This window comes from Pseudophryne corroboree, assembly GCF_028390025.1.
Source record: "Pseudophryne corroboree isolate aPseCor3 chromosome 3 unlocalized genomic scaffold, aPseCor3.hap2 SUPER_3_unloc_23, whole genome shotgun sequence".
In the NCBI taxonomy this organism is placed as follows: Eukaryota; Metazoa; Chordata; class Amphibia; order Anura; family Myobatrachidae; genus Pseudophryne; species Pseudophryne corroboree.
In genome coordinates, this window is record NW_026967512.1 from 1547518 (window position 1) to 1572341 (window position 24824).

The window sequence follows — 24824 nt, forward strand, 5'->3', positions numbered from 1 at the left end:
AAGAGTAGGGGACCCCCGTATTTTTTACACCAGCATCGGGCTCCACTAGCTGGACAGATAATGCCACAGCCGGGGGTCACTTTTATACAGTGCCCTGCGGCCGTGGCATTAAATATCCAACTAGTCACCCCTGGCCGGGGTACCCTGGGGGAGTGGGGACCCCTTCAATCAAGGGGTCCCCCCCCCCCAGCCACCCAAGGGCCAAGGGTGAAGCCCGAGGCTGTCCCCCCCATCCAAGGGCTGCGGATGGGAGGCTGATAGCCTTGAGAAAATTGAAAGAATATTGTTTTTTCCAGTAGTACTACAAGTCCCAGCAAGCCTCCCCCGCAAGCTGGTACTTTGAGAACCACAAGTACCAGCATGCGGGAGAAAAACGGGCCCGCTGGTACCTGTAGTTCTACTGGAAAAAAAATACCCAAATAAAAACAGGACACAGACACCGTGAAAGTATAACTTTATTTCACACCTGCCGACACACACATACTTACCTATGTTGACACGAAGCAGTCGGTCCTCTTCTCCAAGTAGAATCCACGGGTACCTGAAAATAAAAGATAATTATACTCACCTGATCCAGGTTCCAGATTAAATCCACGTACTTGGCAAAACAACAAACCGAACACCCGGACCAGACGGACTGAAAGGGGTCCCATGTTTACACATGGGACCCCTTTCCACGAATGCAGACATCCGAATCTCGTGAGAATCCGACAGCGGGATGATGACGTTCGGGCGCGCTTGGGTTAGCCGAGCAAGGCGGGAAGGTTCGAACCTGCCTCGTGTAAAAGGGGTGAAGTTCGGGGGGTCCGGATTCCGACGAACCGAACCCACTCATCACTAGTATGTGCGTGTCAGGCGCTGCGTGTGAGTGTGTTAGGCGCTGCGTGTGAGTGTGTGTGCCTGTCAGGCGCTGCCTGTGAGTGCGCGTGTGTGTCAGGCGCTGCGTGTGAGTGCGCGTGTCTGTCAGGCGCTGCGTGTGAGTGCGTGTGCGCATGTCTGTCAGGTGCGGCGTGTGAGTGCGTGTGTCGGTCAGGCGCTGCGTGTGAGTGCGCGTGTCTGTCAGGCGCTGCGTGTGTCAGGCGCTGCGTGTCTGTGTCTGTCAGGCGCTGCGCGTCTGTGTGTGTCAGGCGCTGCGCGTCTGTGTGTGTGTGTCAGGCACTGCGCGTCTGTGTGTGTGTGTCAGGCGCTGCGCGTCTGTGTGTGTGTGTCAGGCGCTGCGCGTCTGTGTGTGTGTGTGTGTCAGGTGCTGCGCGTCTGTGTGTGTGTGTCAGGTGCTGCGTGCCTGTGTGTGTCAGGCGCTGCACGTCTGTGTGTGTGTGTCAGGTGCTGCGTGTGAGTGTGTGCGTGTGTCAGGTCCGTGTGAGTGTCATGTGCTGCGTCTGTGTGTGTGTGTCAGGTGCTGCCTGTGTGTGTGTGTGTCAGGTGCTGCATGTCTGTATGTGTGTGGGTGTGTCAAGTGCTGCATATTTGTGTGTGTGTGTGTGTGTGTGTGTCAGGTGCTGCATGTCTGTGTGTGTGGGTGTGTGTGTGTCTGTCAGGTGCTGCATGTCAGGCGCTGCATGTCTGCGTGTGTGTATGTGGCAGGCGCTGCATGTCTGAATGTCAGGTGCTGTGTGTGTGTGTGTGTCAGGTGCTGCGTGTGTGTGTGTCAGGTGCTGCATGTCAAGTGCTGCGTGTCTGCGTGTGTCAGGTGCTGCGTGTCTGCGTGTGTCAGGTGCTGCGTGTGTCAGGTGCTGCATGTCTGCGTGTGTCAGGTGCTGCGTGTGTGTGTCAGGTGCTGCATGTGTGTGTGTGTGTGTGTGTGTGTGTCAGGTGCTGCGTGTGAGTATGTCAGGTGCTGCGTGTGAGTGCATGTGTCAGGTGCGTGAGTGTGTGTGTCAGGTGCTGTGTGTGTGTGTGTCAGGTGCTGCGTGTGTGTGTCAGGTGCTGCTGTGTGTGTCAGGTGCTGCTGTGTGTGTGTGTCAGGTGCTGCGTCTGTGTGTGTCAGGCGCTGCGCATCTGTGTGTGTCAGGCGCTGCGCGTCTGTATGTGTCAGGCGCTGCGCGTCTGTGTGTGTCAGGCGCTGCGCGTCTGTGTGTGTCAGGCGCTGCGCGTCTGTGTGTGTCAGGCGCTGCGCGTCTGTGTGTGTCAGGCGCTGCGCGTCTGTGTGTGTCAGGCGCTGCGCGTCTGTGTGTGTCAGGCGCTGCGCGTCTGTGTGTGTCAGGCGCTGCGCGACTGTGTGTGTCAGGCGCTGCGTGTGAATGTGTGCGTGTGTGTCAGGTCCGTGTGAGTGTCAGGTGCTGCGTCTGGGGACGGCGGGGAGGGATGGACGGACACAGCAGGGAGGGCGGGGGGGATGGACGGACACAGCAGGGAGGGCGGCGGGGGGGGGATGGACGGACACAGCAGGGAGGGCGGGGGGGATGGGAGGCCGGGGGGGGGATGGACGGACACAGCAGGGAGGGCGGGGGGGATGGACGGACACAGCAGGGAGGGCAGGGGGGGGATGGACGGACACAGCAGGGAGGGCGGGGGGGATGGACGGACACAGCAGGGAGGGCGGGGGGGGGATGGGCGGACACAGCAGGGAGGGCGGGGGGATGGACGGACACAGCAGGGAGGGCGGGGGGGATGGACGGACACATCAGGGAGGGCGGGGGGGGGATGGACGGACACAGCAGGGAGGGCGGGGGAGGATGGACGGACACAGCAGGGAGAGCGGGGGGGGGGGATGGACAGACACAGCAGGGAGGGCGGGGGGGGGATGGACGGACACAGCAGGGAGGGCGGGGGGGGGATGGACGGACACAGCAGGGAGGGCGGGGGGGGGGATGGACGGACACAGCAGGGAGCGCGGGGGGGGATGGACGGACACAGCAGGGAGGGCGGGGGGGATGGACGGACACAGCAGGGAGGGCGGGGGGGATGGACGGACACAGCAGGGAGGGCGGGGGGGGATGGACGGAAACAGCAGGGAGGGCGGGGGGGGGGGATGGACGGACACAGCAGGGAGGGCGGGGGGGATGGACGGACACAGCAGGGAGGGCGGGGGGGATGGACGGACACAGCAGGGAGGGCGGGGGGGATGGACGGACACAGCAGGGAGGGCGGGGGGGGGGTGGACGGACACAGCAGGGATATGGACGGACACAGCAGGGATATGGACGGACACAGCAGGGAGGGCGGGGGGGATGGACGGACACAGCAGGGAGGGCGGGGGGGATGGACGGACACAGCAGGGAGGGCGGGGGGGGATGGACGGACACAGCAGGGAGGGCGGGGGGGGGGGATGGACAGACACAGCAGGGATATGGACGGACACAGCAGGGAGGGCGGGGGGGATGGACGGACACAGCAGGGAGGGCGGGGGGGGGGGGTGGACGGACACAGCAGGGAGGGCGGGGGGGGATGGACGGACACAGCAGGGAGGGCGGGGGGGGGGGGATGGACGGACACAGCAGGGAGGGCGGGGGGGGGATGGACGGACACAGCAGGGAGGGCGGGGGGGGGGTGGACGTACACAGCAGGGAGGGCGGGGGGGGGATGGGCGTACACAGCAGGGAGGGCGGGGGGGATGGGCGTACACAGCAGGGAGGGCGGGGGGGATGGGCGTACACAGCAGGGAGGGCGGGGGGGGGGGGTGGGCGTACACAGCAGGGAGGGCGGGGGGGGTGGGCGTACACAGCAGGGAGGGCGGGGGGGATGGGCGGACACAGCAGGGAGGGCGGGGGGGGGATGGGCGGACACAGCAGGGAGGGCGGGGGGGGGATGGGCGGACACAGCAGGGAGGGCGGGGGGGGTGGGCGTACACAGCAGGGAGGGCGGGGGGGGTGGGCGTACACAGCAGGGAGGGCGGGGGGGGGGGGCGTACACAGCAGGGAGGGCGGGGGGGTGGGCGTACACAGCAGGGAGGGCGGGGGGGATGGGCGGACACAGCAGGGAGGGCGGGGGGGGGATGGGCGGACACAGCAGGGAGGGCGGGGGGGGGGGGATGGGCGGACACAGCAGGGAGGGCGGGGGGGGGGGATGGGCGGACACAGCAGGGAGGGCGGGGGGGATGGGCGGACACAGCAGGGAGGGCGGGGGGGGGGGGCGTACACAGCAGGGAGGGCGGGGGGGGGGGCGTACACAGCAGGGAGGGCGGGGGGATGGGCGTACACAGCAGGGAGGGCGGGGGGGATGGGCGGACACAGCAGGGAGGGCGGGGGGGTGGGCGGACACAGCAGGGAGGGCGGGGGGGTGGGCGTACACAGCAGGGAGGGCGGGGGGGATGGGCGTAGACAGCAGGGAGGGCGGGGGGGATGGGCGTAGACAGCAGGGAGGGCGGGGGGGATGGGCGTAGACAGCAGGGAGGGCGGGGGGGGATGGGCGTAGACAGCAGGGAGGGCAGGGGGGATGGGCGTAGACAGCAGGGAGGGCGGGGGGGATGGGCGTAGACAGCAGGGAGGGCGGGGGGGGATGGGCGTAGACAGCAGGGAGGGCGGGGGGGGATGGGCGTAGACAGCAGGGAGGGCGTAGACAGCAGGGAGGGCGGGGGGGGGATGGGCGTAGACAGCAGGGAGGGCGGGGGGATGGGCGTAGACAGCGGGGGGGATGGGCGTAGACAGCAGGGAGGGCGGGGGGGGATGGGCGTAGACAGCAGGGAGGGCGGGGGGGGGATGGGCGTAGACAGCAGGGAGGGCGTAGACAGCAGGGAGGGCGGGGGGGGATGGGCGTAGACAGCAGGGAGGGCGGGGGGGGGATGGGCGTAGACAGCAGGGAGGGCGGGGGGGGGGATGGGCGTAGACAGCAGGGAGGGCGGGGGGGGATGGGCGTAGACAGCAGGGAGGGCGGGGGGGGGATGGGCGTAGACAGCAGGGAGGGCGGGGGGGGGGATGGGCGTAGACAGCAGGGAGGGTGGGGGGGGGATGGGCGTAGACAGCAGGGAGGGCGGGGGGGGATGGGCGTAGACAGCAGGGAGGGCGGGGGGGGGATGGGCGTAGACAGCAGGGAGGGCGGGGGGGGATGGGCGTAGACAGCAGGGAGGGCGGGGGGGATGGGCGTAGACAGCAGGGAGGGCGGGGGGGGGATGGGCGTAGACAGCAGGGAGGGCGGGGGGGGGGGATGGGCGTAGACAGCAGGGAGGGCGGGGGGGGGGGATGGGCGTAGACAGCAGGGAGGGCGGGGGGGGGATGGGCGTAGACAGCAGGGAGGGCGGGGGGGGGGATGGGCGTAGACAGCAGGGAGGGCGGGGGGGATGGGCGTAGACAGCAGGGAGGGCGTAGACAGCAGGGAGGGCGGAGGACGGGCACGGCAGGACGGACACAGCAGGGCGGGCGGCCGGGCACAGCATCGGAGGACGGACACAGCAGGGCGGGCGGGCGGAGGACGGACACAGCAGGGCGGGCGGGCGACGGACACAGCAGGGCGGGCGGGCGACGGACACAGCAGGGCGGGCGGGCAGGCGGGGGACGGACACAGCAGGGCGGCCGGGCGGACACAGCAGGGCGGCCGGGCGGGCGGACACAGCAGGGCGGCCGGGCGGGCGGACACAGCAGGGCGGCCGGGCGGGCGGACACAACAGGGCGGGCGGGAGAAGTATAAGAAAAATAAGAAAGGATGGCATACATCCTGCCGGCTTCCTCCGAGCTGCGGCTATCTCCTCCCGCTGACACTCCTGAAGGGGACCCGGCTTCTGCTCCGTCGTTCTCCTTCCCCAGTAAGGCTCCCTCCGTCGATCACGTCCCGCGATCTCCTCCGGGTCTTGTAGACGCTCCCTCCTTCTCGTCCTCCCGCCGCCTGCAGCTGTCCTCGTCATGCACGAGACACTGCTTCCCGCGCTCTCCTCGTGCACAACTTGACAAGCTCATCTATGTTCACCCCCTGCTGGCGGCCACTGCGCAGGCGCAACAAATTGAAAAGCCCTATCTTTAAAATGGGGCATATTTTACTTAATTAAAAAAAAACTATAACTTTTTCAAAAACCACAACCCCAAAAGGCACTACACTGGGACATACTCTATCTAATAAAACAAACCCCAAGTCTTAATTTGTCCTCTATCCTGAGTTATGCCTTCCCAAAAAAATCCTCATTCACTCTATAGGAAAACCATGTCAAAAAGCCACAGAGGGAGTGGCAGAAAAAAACTGACAGTTGGAACTTTAGCTTACTCTCAATTCCTCATTTTTTATTATTTTGCCCTGAAATTTGGCATGCACCAGCGGGTGACGATTCTACACGTCCATGCCAAATTTCAGCTCGGTACGTCCAATCAGTTTTCAGGTGTAGCCCCTCAAACACCATGCCCCCATCTCAGAAGTTCCCTATGGGAGAATTCCGTTTGTTCGATTCAGCCTTAATATAAGGGCACGACCGTGCCCTTATAATATATATATATATATATATACACACACACACACACACTCAGCACCATGCTGCTCAGGACGCCCCCCTGCGCGCCCTGCACCCCAGACAACGTTCGGGAAGCGGGCGTTCCGGCGCATCGCGCACCCGCCGCTCTCATGGTGGGTCCCCGTGTGCGGCGCCCGGGAGCTCTAACTATCTATGCTGCCCCGGGCGCCACCACCTCCCGGCGCCCTGTACCCATGGCGGCCGACGGGGACCACGGCATAACGCGCCTGCGGGGGTCTGTATACGGAGCCCCCGGCAGCGCGAGTAAGAACCGTTAAAACTGAGTTGCTGCCCAGGGCACTCCCCCCCCGCGCGCCCTGCACCCGTATAAGCAGTGTCGGGGAAATAATTCAAGTATACTGGCGGGGGATGAACCACGGTGCCTCGGCACCTAAATGCTTTTTTTTTTTTTGCCAGTTGTTCACATTAAGCAGACCAGTAACATGCTGCCCAGGGCGCTCCCCCCCACCCCCCCCCCCCACCAGCGCCCTGCACCCTGTGAGTGCCTTTGGTGTGTGGGAGCATGAAGAGCAGCACTACCACTGTACTTCCATTACTGAAGTCTTCTGCCGTCACTGAAGTCTTCTTTTCTTCCAATACTCACCCGACTTCTTTCTTCTGGCTTCTGTGAGGGGAATGACGGCGTGGCTCCGGGAACAAGCAGCTAGGCGCACCAAGTGATCGAACCCTCTGGAGCTAATGGTGTCCAGTAGCCGAGAAGCAGAGCCTTGAAACTCACAGAAGTAGGTCCTGCTTCTCTCCCCTCAGTCCCACGCTGCAGGGAGCCTGTAGCCAGCAGGTCTCCCTGAAAATAAAAAACCTAACATAAAGTCTTTCAGAGAAACTCAGTAGAGCTCCCCTAGTGTGTGACCCATCACTCCTGGGCACAAAGTCTAACTGAGGTCTGGAGGAGGGGCATAGAGGGAGGAGCCAGTTCACACCCAGTTTAAGTCTTTACAGTGTGCCCAAGCTCCTGCGGATGCGTCTATACCCCATGGTCCTTTTGGAATCCCCAGCATCCTCTAGGACGTATGAGAAATAGAGGTACATTAATGTGAAGGTCTCTAGAGTGCAGGCCTCTTGGACTGTGCAAGGCAGTGAGTTCCATGGTCAAGGCTGCAAAGCTAAAGTTCAACCCATAAATGAATGACAGGAGATTCTTGGTACTGTCGGTAACAGTCCTTCATCTGTAGAAGCAAGCAAGCAGGGCAGTAAGGAGGCAGGAGCTGCTTCTAGTACCTTGGACCATGTAATGTTGGGCTGGGAAGGTCAGTTAGCCAATTATGAAATAGATTTGTCATCTTACAGGCAGCCGGTGAAGGGAGTAGAGAATGGGTGTTATGTGGCAGGAACGGGCTGGTTAGGTAACAGCTTGGCTGCTGCATTATGTACTATCTGCAAGCTCTGTAATTATTTTGCTGGGTGACCCAGGTAGATGGCATTGCAGTAGTCTATGAACTTCTGAGGGAATCAAGAGCTTGTTTCTGGCTATGGTCCACAGATGGAAGAATGAGGATTTGTATGTGGCAGATACCTGATGTCTGTGTCAGCCACAAACCAGGACAACACAAAGATTCAGCACATGTTCAGTATTTTGCAATTCTGAACACCAAAGCATAAATCCAGATGGTTGGTAAAGCTGTAGTCTTGTCTTTTGTTGGTGAGCTTCTATTATGTTTCACAAAGACTGAGTCACAGCCAACTGGCATCATCCACCCCTGGCGCTCAGCTAGACAACCATTTAGGACTGGTATTAGGTTCTCAGTACATGGAGCAAAAAGCAGGTCATCTGCATATCAGTGGTAGACCAGGCCATGACGTCTGATTATATCACCCAGTGCTAGCATGTATATTTTATAAAGCATAGGAGATAGGATTCAACCTTGAGGAACATTGGACGACAGTGATAATTATACTCCAGAAGATGTAAATGGTTCCGTACTTGGGTAATGTCTAATGTGTTCAACAAGAGCGGATTTATTTCTCTCACAGCATGAAAATGGCTTCTCACCTGTGTGACTTCTCTGATGTGTAGCAAGATGTGATTTCTGTGCAAAACATTTCCCACACTCAGAACAGGAATACGGCTTCTCACCTGTGTGACTTCTCTGATGTGTAACAAGATCTGATTTCCGTACAAAACATTTCCCACACTCAGAACAGGAATACGGCTTCTCACCTGTGTGACTCCTCTGATGTGTAACAAGATTTGATTTCTGTGCAAAACATTTCCCACACTCAGAACAGGAAAACGGCTTCTCACCTGTGTGACTTCTCTGATGTGTAACAAGATGTGATTTCCGTACAAAATATTTCCCACACTCAGAACAGAAATACGGCTTCTCATCTGAGTGACTTCTCTGATGTATAACAAGAACTGATTTAAATGCGAAACATTTCCCACACTCAGAACAGGAAAACGGCATCTCACCTGTGTGACTTCTCTGATGTGGAAAAAGATGTGATTTAAATGCGAAACATTTCCCACACTCAGAACAGGAATAAGGCTTCTCACCTGTGTGACTCCTCTGATGTGTAACAAGATTTGATTTCTGTGCAAAACATTTCCCACACTCAGAACAGGAAAACGGCTTCTCACCTGTGTGACTTCTCTGATGTGTGACAAGATCTGATTTCCGTACAAAACATTTCCCACACTCAGAACAGGAATACGGCTTCTCACCTGTGTGACTCCTCTGATGTGTAACAAGATTTGATTTCTGTGCAAAACATTTCCCACACTCAGAACAGGAATACGGCTTCTCACCTGTGTGACTTCTCTGATGTGTGACAAGATCTGATTTCCATACAAAATATTTCCCACACTCAGAACAGAAATACGGCTTCTCACCTGAGTGACTTCTCTGATGTATAACAAGAACTGATTTAAATGCGAAACATTTCCCACACTCAGAACAGGAAAACGGCATCTCACCTGTGTGACTTCTCTGATGTGGAAAAAGATGTGATTTAAATGCGAAACATTTCCCACACTCAGAACAGGAAAACGGCATCTCACCTGTGTGACTTCTCTGATGTGGAAAAAGATGTGATTTAAATGCGAAACATTTCCCACACTCAGAACAGGAATAAGGCTTCTCACCTGTGTGACTCCTCTGATGTGTAACAAGATTTGATTTCTGTGCAAAACATTTCCCACACTCAGAACAGGAAAACGGCTTCTCACCTGTGTGACTTCTCTGATGTGTGACAAGATCTGATTTCCGTACAAAACATTTCCCACACTCAGAACAGGAATACGGCTTCTCACCTGTGTGACTCCTCTGATGTGTAACAAGATTTGATTTCTGTGCAAAACATTTCCCACACTCAGAACAGGAATACGGCTTCTCACCTGTGTGACTTCTCTGATGTGTGACAAGATCTGATTTCCATACAAAATATTTCCCACACTCAGAACAGAAATACGGCTTCTCACCTGAGTGACTTCTCTGATGTATAACAAGAACTGATTTAAATGCGAAACATTTCCCACACTCAGAACAGGAAAACGGCATCTCACCTGTGTGACTTCTCTGATGTGGAAAAAGATGTGATTTAAATGCGAAACATTTCCCACACTCAGAACAGGAAAACGGCTTCTCACCTGTGTGACTTCTCTGATGCATAACAAGAACTGATTTAAATGCGAAACATTTCCCACACTCAGAACAGGAAAACGGCATCTCACCTGTATGACTTCTCTGATGTATAACAAGAACTGATTTAAATGCGAAACATTTCCCACACTCAGAACAGGAAAACGGCTTCACACCTGTGTGACTTCTCTGATGTGTAACAAGAGCTGATTTCTGTGTAAAACATTTCCCACACTCAGAACATGAAAATGGCTTCTCACCTGTGTGACTTCTCTGATGTGTAACAAGATCTGATTTCCATGAAAAACATTTCCCACACTCAGAACAGGAAAACGGCTTCTCACCTGTGTGATTTCTCTGATGTGTAGCAAGATTTGAGTTGCATGCAAAACATTTCCCACACTCAGAACAGGAAAATGGCTTCTCACCTGTGTGACTTCTCTGATGTGTAACAAGAGCTGATTTCTTTGTAAAACATTTCCCACACTCAGAACATATCAGTGGCCTCTCACCTGCCTTAGCTGGATGATGGGTAATAAGCTTTGTGTTCTGTGTAAAACATTTGGCATCTATAGAACAGGGAAACACTGTATCTACTCTCAGAGCTGTAACAGATGCACCAATATCAGAGTCATCAGGAGAACATTTCCCAGGATCAGAGGGATCAGCTGATAGAGCTGGATGTATAATTGGGGTAATGGGGTTATCTCCTGGAGAATCCTGTCTACTGTCATTATCTTTTATGTCACAATCCAGGGATAACATTAGATGTCCTTCTGAGATATTTCTGCTTGTGTGTCCACCTGCTGGAAATAAAATACATTATGGAAAATAAGATTTTACTCACCGGTAAATCTATTTCTCCTAGTCCGTAGTGGATGCTGGGAACTCCGTAAGGACCATGGGGAATAGCGGCTCCGCAGGAGACTGGGCACAACTAAAAGAAAGCTTTAGGACTAACTGGTGTGCACTGGCTCCTCCCCCTATGACCCTCCTCCAGACCTCAGTTAGGATACTGTGCCCGGAAGAGCTGACACAATAAGGAAGGATTTTTGAATCCCGGGTAAGACTCATACCAGCCACACCAATCACACCGTATAACTCGTGATTTTAAACCCAGTTAACAGTATGATAACAATGTAGCCTCTGAACAGATGGCTCTCAACAATAACCCGTTTTAGTTAACAGTAACTATGTACAAGTAATGCAGACAATCCGCACTTGGGATGGGCGCCCAGCATCCACTACGGACTACGAGAAATAGATTTACCGGTGAGTAAAATCTTATTTTCTCTAACGTCCTAGTGGATGCCGGGAACTCCATAAGGACCATGGGGATTATACCAAAGCTCCCAAACGGGGGGGAGAGTGCGGGTGACTCTGCAGCACCGAATGAGCGAACTCCAGGTCCTCGTCAGCCAGGGTGTCAAACTTGTAAAACTTTGCAAAAGTATTTGACCCTGACCAAGTCGCGGCTCGGCAAAGTTGTAAAGCCGAGACCCCTCGGGCGGCCGCCCAAGATGAGCCCACCTTCCTCGTGGAATGGGCTTTCACTGATTTAGGATGCGGCAGTCCTGCCGCAGAATGCGCAAGCTGAATTGTGCTACAAATCCAGCGAGCAATGGTCTGCTTTGAAGCAGGAGCACCCAGCTTGTTGGGTGCATACAGGATAAACAGCGAGTCAGTTTTCCTGACTCCAGCCGTCCTGGAAACATAAATTCTCAGGGCCCTGACCACGTCCAGTAACTTGGCATCCTCCAAGTCCCTAGTAGCCACAGGCACCATAATAGGTTGGTTCAAGTGAAAAGCTGATACCACCTTCAGGAGAAAATGAGGACGAGTCCTCAACTCTGCCCTATACGTATGGAAAATCAGATAAGGGCTTTTACAAGATAAAGCCGCCAATTCTGACACACGCCTGGCCGAAGCCAGGGCCAACAGCATGACCACTTTCCACATGAGATATTTCAAATCCACGGTTTTAAGTGGCTCGAACCAATGTGATTTCAAGAACCCCAAAACCACATTGAGATCCCAAGGTGCCACTGGAGGCACAAAAGGGGGCTGAATATGCAGCACGCACTTCACAAATGTCTGAACTTCAGGCAGTGAAGCCAATTCTTTTTGGAAGAAAATTGACAGAGACGAAATCTGTACCTTAATGGATCCTAATTTTAGGCCCATATTCACTCCTGCTTGCAGGAAATGCAGAAAACGACCCAGTTGAAACTCCTCCGTTGGGGCCTTTTTGGCCTCACACCAAGCAACATATTTTCGCCAAATGCGGTGATAATGTTTTGCCGTGACATCCTTCCTGGCTTTGATCAGGGTAGGGATGACTTCCTCCGGAATACCCTTTTCCTTCAGGATCCGGTGTTCAACCGCCATGCCGTCAAACGCAGCCGCGGTAAGTCTTGGAATAGACAGGGCCCCTGCTGGAGCAGGTCCCATCTTAGCGGTAGAGGCCATGGGTCCTCTGTGAGCATCTCTTGAAGTTCCGGGTACCAAGCTCTTCTTGGCCAATCTGGAACCACGAGCATCTTTCTTACTCCGCTCCTTCGCACAATTCTCAGTACCTTTGGAATGAGAGGCAGAGGAGGGAACACATAAACCGACTGGTACACCCACGGTGTCACTAGAGCGTCCACAGCTATCGCCTGAGGGTCCCTTGACCTGGCGCAATACCTTTCTAGTTTTTTGTTGAGGCGGGACGCCATCATGTCCACCTTTGGTCGTTCCCAACGGTTTACAATCATTTGGAAAACTTCCGGATGAAGTCCCCATTCTCCCGGGTGGAGGTCGTGTCTGCTGAGGAAGTCTGCTTCCCAGTTGTCTACTCCCGGGATGAACACTGCTGTCAGTGCTGACACGTGATTTTCCGCCCATCGGAGAATCTTTGTGGCTTCTGCCATCGCGCTCCTGCTTCTTGTGCCACCCTGTCTGTTTACATGGGCGACCGCCGTGATGTTGTCTGATTGTATCAGTACCGGCTGGTTTTGAAGCAGAAGTCTTGCCTGGCTTAGGGCGTTGTAGATGGCCCTTAGTTCCAGGATATTTATGTGAAGTGAAATCTCCTGATTTGACCACAGTCCCTGGAAATTTCGTCCCTGTGTGACTGCCCCCCAGCCTCGAAGGCTGGCATCCGTAGTTACCAGGACCCAGTCCTGTATCCCGAATCTGTGGCCCTCTACAAGATGAGCACTCTGCAGCCACCACAGTAGCGACACCCCGGTCCTTGGCGACAGGGTTATCCGCCGATGCATCTGAAGATGCGATCCGGACCACTTGTCCAACAGGTCCCACTGGAAGGTTCTTGCGTGGAATCTGCTGAATGGAATTGCTTCGTACGAAGCTACCATCTTTCCCAGGACTTTCGTGCATTGATGCACTGACACCTGTCCTGGCTTTAGAAGGTTTCTTACTAGAGATGACAACCCCCCTTTTTTTTTCCCTCTGGAAGAAACACTTTTTTCTGGTCTGTATCCAGAATCATCCCCAGGAACAGAAGACGTGTCGTGGGGACCAGCTGTGACTTTGGGATGTTGAGAATCCAACCATGCTGTTGTAGCACTTCCTGAGAAAGTGCTACCCCCACCAGCAACTGCTCCCTGGACCTCGCCTTTATCAGGAGATCGTCCAAGTACGGGATAATTGAAACCCCTTTCTTTCGAAGGAGAATCATCATTTCGGCCATTACCTTGGTAAAGACCCTCGGTGCCGGGATAACCCAAACGGCAGCGTCTGGAACTGGTAGTGACAGTCCTGTACCACAAACCTGAGGTACTCCTGGTGAGGAGGGTAAATGGGGACATGCAGGTAAGCATCCTTGCTGTCCAGAGATACCATGTAATCCCCCTCCTCCAGGCTGGAGATAACCGCTTTGAGCGATTCCATCTTGAACTTGAACTTTTTGATATACTTTTTCAAGGATTTTAAATGGGTCTCACAGAACCGTCCGGTTTCGGTACCACAAACATTGTGGAATAATAACCCTTTCCTTGTTGAAGGAGAGGTACCCTGTTTATCACTTGCTGGGAATACAGCTTGTGAATTGCCTGTAACACCGCCTCTCTGTCAGAGAGTGTTGTTGGTAAGGCAGATTTTAGGAAACGGCGTGGGGGAGGCGTCTCGAATTCCAGCATGTACCCCTGAGATACTACCTGAAGGATCCAGGGATCCACCTGTGAGCGAGACCACTGTGTGCTGAAATTCCTGAGACGTGCCCCCACCGTACCTAGATCCGCCTGTGAAGCCCCATCGTCATGCTGTGGACTTGGCGGAAGCGGGGGAGGACTCCTGGTCCTGGGAACTGGCTATATGCTGCAGCTTTTTTCCCTTACCTCTGCCTTTTGGCAAAAAAGAGGCGCCTCTTGCTCGCTTGCCCTTATGGGGCCGAAAGGACTGTGCTTGATAATACGGTGCTTTCTTTTGCTGCGAGGTAACCTGGGGCAGAAAAGTTGATTTTCCAGCTGTTGCCGTGGAAACGAGGTCTGACAGACCTTTCCCAAACAATTCCACCCCTTTATAAGGCAAAATCTTCATGTGCCTTTTTGAATCGGCATCCCCTGACCACTGCCGAGTCCATAATCCAGTCTAGCGGAAATGGACATTGCACTTACTTTTGATGCCAGTCGGCAAATATCCCTCTGTGCATCACGCATGTATAAGAGAGCATCTTTTATATGCTCTAAAGTCAGTAAAATATTGTCCCTATCCAGGGTCTCAATATTCTCTGTCAGGGAATCCGACCACGCAACGGCAGCACTACACATCCATGCTGAGGCTATAGCTGGTCGTAGAATAACACCAGTGTGTGTGTATATAGACTTTAGGATAGTCTCCTGCTTTCTGTCAGCAGGCTCTTTAAGGGCGGCCGTATCCGGAGACGGTAGTGCCACCTTCTTTGACAAACGTGTGAGCGCTTTATCAATCCTAGGGGGTGTTTCCCAACGTGACCTATCCTCTGGCGGGAAAGGGTACGCTGCCAATAGCCGTTTAGAAATTACTAATTTCTTATCGGGGGAAGTCCATGCTTCTTCACAAACTTCATTTAATTCCTCAGATGCAGGAAAAACTACTGGTAGTTTTTTCTCACCAAACATAATACCCTTTTTTGTGGTACCTGGGGTAATATCAGTAATGTGTAATACATTTTTCATTGCCTCAATCATGTAACGTGTGGCCCTATTGGAAGTTACAGTCGTCTCCTCATCGTCGACACTGCAGTCGGTATCCGTGTCGACGTCTGTGTCTGCCATCTGAGGTAACGGGCGTTTTACAGCCCCTGATGGCCTTTGAGACGCCTGGACAGGCACAAGCTGAGTTGCCGGCTGTCCCATGTCGTCAAGCCTTTTATGTAAGGAGTTAACACTTTCCCGTAATTCCTTCCATAAGTCCATCCACACAGGTGTCGACCCCGCAGGGGGTGACATCACATTTACCGGCATTTGCTCCGCCTCCACATAATTTTCCTCCTCATACATGTCGACACAGCCGTACCGACACACAGCACACACACAGGGAATGCTCTAAAAGAGGATAGGACCCCACAAAGCCCTTTGGAGAGACAGAGGGAGAGTATGCCAGCACACACCAGAGCACTGGGGTGACACCTATACAGACACCTATACACTGGGGTGACACCTATACAGAGTGTTTTCCCCTATAGCTGCATAGAATAACTATAATGCGCCTAAAATATGTGCCCCCCTCTCTTTTTTACCCTTTTCTGTAGTGCAGGACTGCAGGGGAGAGTCAGGGAGACGTTCTTCCAGCGGAGCTGTGAGGGAAAATGGTGCCGGTATGCTGAGGGAGATAGCCCCGCCCCTTTTTCGGCGGACTTTAGGAAATCTGGCAGGGGTTAATTTACACCTATATATAGCCCCTGGGGCTATATATGGTGTATATTTGCCAGCCAAGGTGTTATTTATTGCTGCTCAGGGTGCCCTCCCCCAGCGCCCTGCACCCATCAGTGACCGGAGTGTGAGGTGTGCATGAGGAGCAATGGCGCACAGCTGCAGTGCTGTGCGCTACCTTGGAGAAGACAGAAGTCTTCAGCCGCCAATTTTCCGGACCTTCTTGCTTCTGGCTCTGTAAGGGGGACGGCGGCGCGGCTCCGGGAACGGACATCGAGGTCGGGTCCTGCGTTCAATCCCTCTGGAGCTAATGGTGTCCAGTAGCCTAAAAAGCCCAAGCTGGCTGCAAGCAGGCAGGTTCGCTTCTTCTCCCCTTAGACCCTCGTAGCAGTGAGTCTGTTGCCAGCAGATCTCACTGAAAATAAAAAACCTAAACTATACTTTCTTTTCTAGGAGCTCAGGAGAGCCCCTAGTGTGCATCCTGCTCGGCCGGGCACAGAAATCTAACTGAGGTCTGGAGGAGGGTCATAGGGGGAGGAGCCAGTGCACACCAGTTAGTCCTAAAGCTTTCTTTTAGTTGTGCCCAGTCTCCTGCGGAGCCCGCTATTCCCCATGGTCCTTATGGAGTTCCCAGCATCCACTAGGACGTCAGAGAAATATAAAATGAGCAGACAAGACCCAGGGTGTTACAGGATACAATATATAACTCTATAATTGACATGTTTTACCTGTAATCATTGCTTTTATGTGTATTAAAAAAAAAAAGATAGGATGCTTAGACTGGAGCTTGATCAACACTGAACGCTAGTGTGATTACTAGAGGCGACACTGAGTGTGATTACTAGAGGCGACATGGACGCTCGTGTGGGATTACTAGAGGTGACATGGACGCTCATGTGGGATTACTAGAGGTGACATGGACGCTCGTGTGGGATTACTAGAGGTGACAAGGATGCTCATGTGGGATTACTAGAGGCGACATGGACGCTCGTGTGGGATTACTGGAGGAGGCATGGCCGCTCATGTGGGATTAGTAGAGGTGAGACAGATGCTCATGTGGGATTACTGGAGGAGACATGGAAGCTCATGTGGGATTACTGGAGGTGACATGGACGCTCGTGTGGGATCACTGGAGGAGACATGGACGCTCGTGTGGGATTACTAGAGGTGACATGGACGCTCGTGTGGGATTACTGGAGGAGACATGGACGCTCGTGTGGGATTACTGGAGGTGACATGGACGCTCATGTGGGATTACTAGAGGTGACACTGATGCTCGTGTGGGATTACTGGAGGAGACATGGACGCTCGTGTGGGATTACTGGAGGTGACATGGACACTCATGTGGGATTACTAGAGGTGACATGGACGCTCGTGTGGGATTACTGGAGGAGACATGGACGCTCATGTGGGATTACTAGACATGGTTGTAATAATAAAACACCAAAGAAGAGAAAATGCTGTCCTGCTTGCGCACTAATAAATAATAGGATTTTAATACCTGCCGGTAAATCCTTTTCTCTGAGTCCGTAGAGGATGCTGGGGTCATCAATAGAACCATGGGGTATAGACAGGATCCGCAGGAGAAATGGGCACTTTAAGACTTTAATAAGGGCGTGAACTGGCTCCTCCCTCTATGCCCCTCCTCCAGACCTCAGTTATAGGAACTGTGCCGAGGGAGACGGACATTAGGTTGGTTTATATGAAAAGAAGAACCCACCTTCGGCAGAAACTGTTGACGAGTTCTCAACTCTGCTCTATCTTCATGGAAGATCAAATAAGGGCTCTTGTGAGACTAGGCCGCCAATTCGGACACCCGCCGTGCAGATGCCAAGGCCAATAAAATGACCACTTTCCAAGTGAGGAATTTCAAATCCACCTTTTGAAAAAGGTTCAAACAGTGAGATTGAAGGAACTGTAACATCACGTTAAAGTCCCAAGGTGCCACAGGAGGCACAAAAGGAGGTTGGATGTGTAACACCCCCTTTACAAACGTTTGCACCTCAGGAAGTGGGGCCAATTGTTTCTGAAAGAAAACTGACAATGCAGAAATTTGTACTTTAATGGATCCTAATTTAAGGCCCGCATCCACTCCAGCTTGTAAAAAGTGGAGAATACGTCCAAGTTAAAAAATTTCCGCAGGAGCCTTCTTGGACTCGCACCAGGAAATATATTTCCTCCAAATGTGGTGATCGTGTTTTGCCGTAACATCCTTTCTAGCCTGAATAAGAGTGGGAATGACTTCACTGGGAATACCCTTCTGGGCTAGAATCTGGCGTTCAACCGCCATGCCGTCAAACGTAGCCGCGATAAATCTTGATACTGACACGGCCCCTGCTGTAACAGGTCCTCTCGTAGAGGAAGCAGCCAGGGATTTCCTATGCGTAAATCCTGAAGATCGGGATACCAAGCCCTCCTTGGCCAATCTGGAACAATGAGGATCGTTGGAACCTTTCTTCTTATAATTTTTAACACTCTCGGAATGAGAGGAAGTGGAGGGAACACATACCGACTGAAACACCCACGGTGTCACCAGAGCGCCCACCGCTATGGCTTGAGGGTACCTTGACCTGGCGCAATCATTTTGGAGTTTCTTGTTGAGACGAGACGCCATCATGTCTACTTGGGGAGTACCCCAGCGACTTGTCACTTCTGTGAAGACTCCTGGATGGAGATCGTGTCTGCTGAGGAAGTCTGCTTCCCAGTTGTCCACTCCTGGAATGAAGATAGCTGACAGAGCGCTTAGATGTTTCTCCGCCCAGCGGAGAATCCTTGTGGCTTCTGTCATTGCTGCTCTGCTTTTTGTTCCGCCCTGGCTGTTGATGTAAGCTACTGCTGTTATATTCTCCGACTGGATGAGGAAGGGTCGACTTTGAAAAAGGCGTTCAGTTTGTAGAAGGCCGTTGTAAATGGCCCTTAATTCCAGAACGTTTATGTGGAGACAAGTCTCCTGACTTGACCATCTTCCTTGCACCCCAACCCCGGGGACTTGCATCCGTGGTCACTAGAATCCAATCCTGAATACCGAACCTGCGTCCCTCGAGGAGGTGAGAACTGTGCAGCCACCACAGCAGTGATATTCTTGTCTTTGAGGACAGGACTATCGTCCGTTGCATGTGTAGGTGGGAACCGGACCACTTGTCCAACAGGTCCCACTGGAATACTCTGGCATGGAATCTGCCAAACTGAATGGCCTCGTAGGCCGGCACCATCTATCCAGCAAGCGAGTGCATTGATGGATCGACACTCTGGTTGGTTTTAAGATTTGTTCCAGAGCTTTTTCTTCCGGAAGAAAAACTCTCTGTAGTTCTGTGTCCAGATTCATCCCCAGAAACGACAGGTGGGTCGTAGGGATCAACTGAGATTTCAGCAGGTTGAGGAGCCAGCCATGTTGTTGCAACACCTTCAGGGACAGTGCAATGTTCTGTAACAACTTGTCCCTGCATCTGGCTTTCATCAGGAGATCGTCCAAGTATGGGATAATCATGACACCTTGCATGCGAAGAAGAATCATCATCTCCGCCATCACTTGGGTAAAAATCCTCGGAGCCGTGGACAGCCCAAATGGCAACGTCTGAAATTGGTAATGACAATCCTGAACCACAAAGCGCAGGAAGGCCTGATGAGGAGGATAAATGGGAACATGTAGGTAGGCATCCTTTATGTCTAAGGAGACCATAAAGTCCCCTTCCTCCAGACTGGAGATCACTGCTCTGAGAGACTCCATCTTGAATTTCTGCAGAAAGTAATTTAGGTTAAGGTTGAGGATCGGTCTGACCGAGCCGTCCGGCTTCGGAACCACGAATAAACTGGAATAAAAGCCTTGTCCCTGTTGCGCAGGGGGAACCGTGATAATGACCTGGTTCTGACACAATTTTTGTATTGCGTCGCACACTACCTCTCTGCCAGTCAGAGAAGCTGAAAAGGCTGATTTTAATAATCGGCGAGGGGGAATGTCTTAAAATTTTAGTTTGTACCCTTGTGACACAATTTTTAAAATCCAAGGTTCCAGGCCCGAGCAAACCCAGACCTGGCTAAAGAGCTTGAGACGTGCCCCAACCGGCGAGGACTCCCGCAGGGAAACCCCAGCGTCATGCGGTGGACTTGGCAGAAGCCGGGGAGGACTTCTGTTCTTGGGAGGCAGAGAAGCCTGGGTTTCTTTTACCTCTTTCCCTGCCTCTAGCAGCAAGGAAGGCAGAGTCTCTTCCTCTTTGGTATCTATTGGGCCGAAAGGACTGCATTTGATGATGCGTTTTCTTATGTTTTGGGGGAACATAAGGTAAAAATTACGATTTTCCAGCAGTAGCTGTAGAGACTAGGTCTGTAACCGGTAGGTATTAAAATCCTATTTTTTCATACGTCCTAAAGGATGCTTCAAAACCATGGGGTTTATACCAATGCTCTAGAACGGGCGGGAGAGTGCAGATGACTCTGCAGCACCGACTGATCAAACATGAGGTCCTCCTCAGCCAGGGTATCAAACTTGTAAAACTTCACAAAGGTGTTTGAACCCGACCAAGTAGCAGCTCGCCAAAGTTGTAATGCCGAAACCCCTCGGGCAGCCGCCCAGAATGAGTCCACCTTTCTGGTAGAATGAGCTTTCACCGATTTCGGTAACGGTAACCCTGCCGTAGAATGAGCCTGCTGAATCGTATTACAGATCCAGCGCGCAATAGTCTGCTTGGAAGCAGGAGTCCCAATCTTGTTGTGAGCACACAGGACAAACAGAGCCTCTGTTTTCCTAATCTGCACCGTTCTGGCGACATAGATTTTCAAAGCTCTGACCACATTGAGACTTCGATTCCGCCAAGGCATCAGTAGCCACTGGCACCACAATAGGCTGGTTTACGTGAAATGAGGAAACCACTTTTGGTAGAAATTGCTGATGAGTTCTCAACTCCGCTCTATCAGCATGGAAAATCAAATAGGGGCTTTTGTGAGACAAAGCCGCCAATTCAGAAACTCACCTTTATGACGCCAAGGCCAACAACATGACTACTTTCCAAGTAAGGAATTTTAACTCAACCTTACGTAAAGGTTCAAACCAAGGAGATTGCAGGAACTGCAACACCACATTAAGATCCCATGGTTCCACTGGGGGCCCAAATGGAGGTTGGATGTGCAGCACACCCGACGAAGGTCTGAACTTCCGGAAGGTAGGGCAATTCTTTCTGAAAGAAAATTGATAAGGCTGAAATTTGTTCCGCCCTGGCGGTTTACGTACGCCACTGCTGTTATGTTGTCTGATTGAATCAAGATGGGCAGACCGCAAAGATATTCCGCTTGCAGAATGCCGTTGTAAATGGCCCTTAATTCCAGAATGTTTATGTGCAGACAAGCTTCCTGGCTTGACCATTTTCCCTGAAAGTTTCACCCCTGTGTGACTGCTCCCCAGCCTCGGAGACTTGCATCTGTGGTTACCAGGATCCAATCCTGAATCCCGAACCTGCGTCCCTCCAGAAGGTGAGAACTGTGCAGCCACCACAGAAAGAAGATCCTGGTCCTGGAAGATAGGAGTATTTTCTGGTGCATGTCCAGGTGAGACCCGGACCACTTGTCCAACAGGTCCCACTGAAGCACCCCTGGCATGGAACCTGCCATACAGAATGGCTTCGTAGGCCACCACCATCTTGCCCAGCAATCGAGTGCATGGAAGAACTGACACTTTTGCCGGTTTCAGAATCTGTTTTACCATGTTCTGTATTTCCAGAGCCTTTTCCACTGGAAGAAAAACTCTCCGTAATTCTGTATTCAGAATCATACCCAGGAACGACAGGCGTGTCGTCGGATCCAACTGCCGTCTTCTGCCATCACTAAAGTCTTCTGATCTTCCTTTACTCATCCGGCTTCTGTCTTCTGGCTCTGTGGGGGGGGGGTGACGGCGCGGCTCCGGGAACAAGCAGCTAGGCGCACCAAGTGATCTGAACCTCTGGAGCTAATGGTGTCCAGTAGCCTAAGAAGCAGAGCCCTTAAACGCACAGAAGTAGGTCCTGCTTCTCCCCCCTCACTCCCACGATGCAGAGAGCCTGTAGCCAGCAGGTCTCCCTGAAAATTATAAACCTAAATAAAGTCTTTTTTCTGAGAAACTGTGGAGAGCTCCTAAGTGTATCCAGTCTCGCTGGGCACAGAATCTAACTGGAGTCTGGAGGAGGGGCATAGAGGGAGGAGCTAGTTCACACCCCTTTTAAAGTCTTAAAGTGCCCATGTCTCCTGCGGATCCCGTCTTTACCCCATGGTTCTCAAAGCGTCCCCAGCATCCTCTAGGACGTATGAGAAAACTCTCTACATGTGATATTTGTCATGGATAGCCTTGTGTTAGAAACACCCAACTGAGAACAAGGCTGATGGCGGAGGAGGGTGTAGGATAAGAGATTGCTGTAGTGACTGAGCAATGAGAATATATGACTTCTGTATTAAGTGTTTATTACTCACCTGTGCTGATATCTGTAGGGATCTCCTCCTCCTTACACTGCTGATCACCCCTCACATACGTCTCTTCTTCTCCTTCTATATCTTCTGCCTTTATATCAGTCACATACATCTCTTCTTCTTCCTCTATATCTTCTACCTTTATATCAGTCACATACGTCTCTTCTTCTTCCTCTATATCTTCTGCCTTTATATCAGTCACATACATCTCTTCTTCTTCCTCTATATCTTCTGCCTTTATATCAGTCACATATATCTCTTCTTCTCCCTCTGTATCTTCTGCCTTTATATCAGTCACATACGTCTCTTCTTCTCCCGCTATATCTTCTGCCTTTATATCAGTCACATACGTCTCTTCTTCTCCCTCTATATCTTCTGCCTTTATATCAGTCACATACGTCTCTTCTTCTCCCTCTGTATCTTCTGCCTTTATATCAGTCACATACGTCTCTTCTTCTTCCTCTATATCTTCTGCCTTTATATCAGTCACATACGTCTCTTCTTCTCCCTCTGTATCTTCTGCCTTTATATCAGTCACATACGTCTCTTCTTCTCCCTCTGTATCTTCTGCCTTTATATCAGTCACATACGTCTCTTCTCCCTCTATATCTTCTGCATTTATATCAGTCACATACGTCTCTTCTTCTCCCTCTGTATCTTCTGCCTTTATATCAGTCACATACGTCTCTTCTTCTCCCTCTATATCTTCTGCCTTTATATCAGTCACATACGTCTCTTCTTCTCCCTCTATATATTCTGCCTTTATATCACTCACATACGTCTCTTCTTCTCCCTCTATATCTTCTGCATTTATATCAGTCACATACGTCTCTTCTTCTCCCTCTGTATCTTCTGCCTTTATATCAGTCACATACGTCTCTTCTTCTCCCTCTGTATCTTCTGCCTTTATATCAGTCACATACGTCTCTTCTTCTCCCTCTATATCTTCTGCCTTCATATCAGTCACATACGTCTCTTCTTCTACCTCTGTACCTTCTATTTTAATATCAGACAGACGTTGTGCCTAAAAAACAAACAAACAAACAAACACTCTAATGACATTTGCATACAGTCAGATTAAACTGAGGTGAAACAGTATAATATCAGTGTGTAAGACACACAGCTCCTCTACAGATCATATAGTGACAGTCACTTTGGTATATGGGTGAGACCCTAAATCCCACCTACCTGATCCTCCTGTGGGATCCTGTGATTCTCCTCTGTACAATCCTGGGAATACAGAGGACGGGGACATCTCTCTGGGGTATCTCTGTTACTGGGTCCATCTGTAGGAGACACACAGTGACTGAGTACAGTGTATAGTGTATATAGGGGGCCCCCATACCTGCTCTCCCCTGTACAATACATGACAGTCTCCTCTTACCCAGTGATGTGAGGGGCCGGTGATTCTCCATCATCACGTCCTCATACAGACCCCTGTGTTCCTCTATATACTCCTCCTCCTGCATGGAGACATAGACAGTGACATCTTGACACCTTATAGGAACCTGACACACACAGTGATACAGTCATCACCCAGACACATCCCCCGGTGTTACTGTATAATGCCCCATTCCCAGCAGTCACCTCTCCAGTCATCACCCAGACACATCCCCCGGTGTTACTGTATAATGTCCCATTCCCAGCAGTCACCTCTCCAGTCATCACCCAGACACATCCTCTGGTGTTACTGTATAATGTTACATTCCCAGCAGTCACCTCTCCAGTCATCAGCCAGACACATCCCCTGGTGTTACTGTATAATGTTACATTTCCAGCAGTCACCTCTCCAGTCATCACCCAGACACATCCCCTGGTGTTACTGTATAATGTTACATTCCCAGCAGTCACCTCTCCAGTCATCAGCCAGACACATCCCCTGGTGTTACTGTATAATGTTACATTCCCAGCAGTCACCTCTCCAGTCATCAGCCAGACACATCCCCTGGTGTTACTGTATAATGTAACATTCCCAGCAGTCACCTCTCCAGTCATCACCCAGACACAACCCCTGGTGTTACTGTATAATGTACCATTCCCAGCAGTCACCTCTCCAGTCATCACCCAGACACATCCCCTGGTGTTACTGTATAATGTCCCATTCCCAGCAGTCACCTCTCCAGTCATCACCCAGACACGTCCCCTGGTGTTACTGTATAATGTCCCATTACCAGCAGTCACCTCTCCAGTCATCACCCAGACACGTCCCCTGGTGTTACTGTATAATGTCCCATTCCCAGCAGTCACCTCTACAGTCATCACCCAGACACATCCCCTGGTGTTACTGTATAATGTCCCATTCCCAGCAGTCACCTCTCCAGTCATCACCCAGACACGTCCCCTGGTGTTACTGTATAATGTCCCATTCCCAGCAGTCACCTCTCCAGTCATCACCCAGACACGTCCCCTGGTGTTACTGTATAATGTCCCATTCCCAGCAGTCACCTCTCCAGTCATCACCCAGACACATCCCCTGGTGTTACTGTATAATGTCCCATTCCCAGCAGTCACCTCTCCAGTCATCACCCAGACACATCTACTGGTGTTACTGTATAATGTCCCATTCCAGTC

The 24824-nt window shown here is 52.5% G+C and overlaps 1 protein-coding gene across 1 annotated transcript in view; it reads right to left on the reverse strand.

Annotated features, from left to right (window-relative positions):
* Positions 1-6958: 6958 nt before the first annotated feature.
* The window catches only part of LOC134983764 (zinc finger protein 585A-like), a 104614-nt gene continuing 86748 nt past the window's right edge, over positions 6959-24824 (reverse strand). Inside the window, exon 2 of the mRNA XM_063949406.1 lies at positions 6959-10313. Coding sequence (XP_063805476.1) covers positions 8281-10313 — 2033 coding nt within the window. The 3' untranslated portion in view covers positions 6959-8280. The remainder of the gene's footprint in view (positions 10314-24824) is intronic.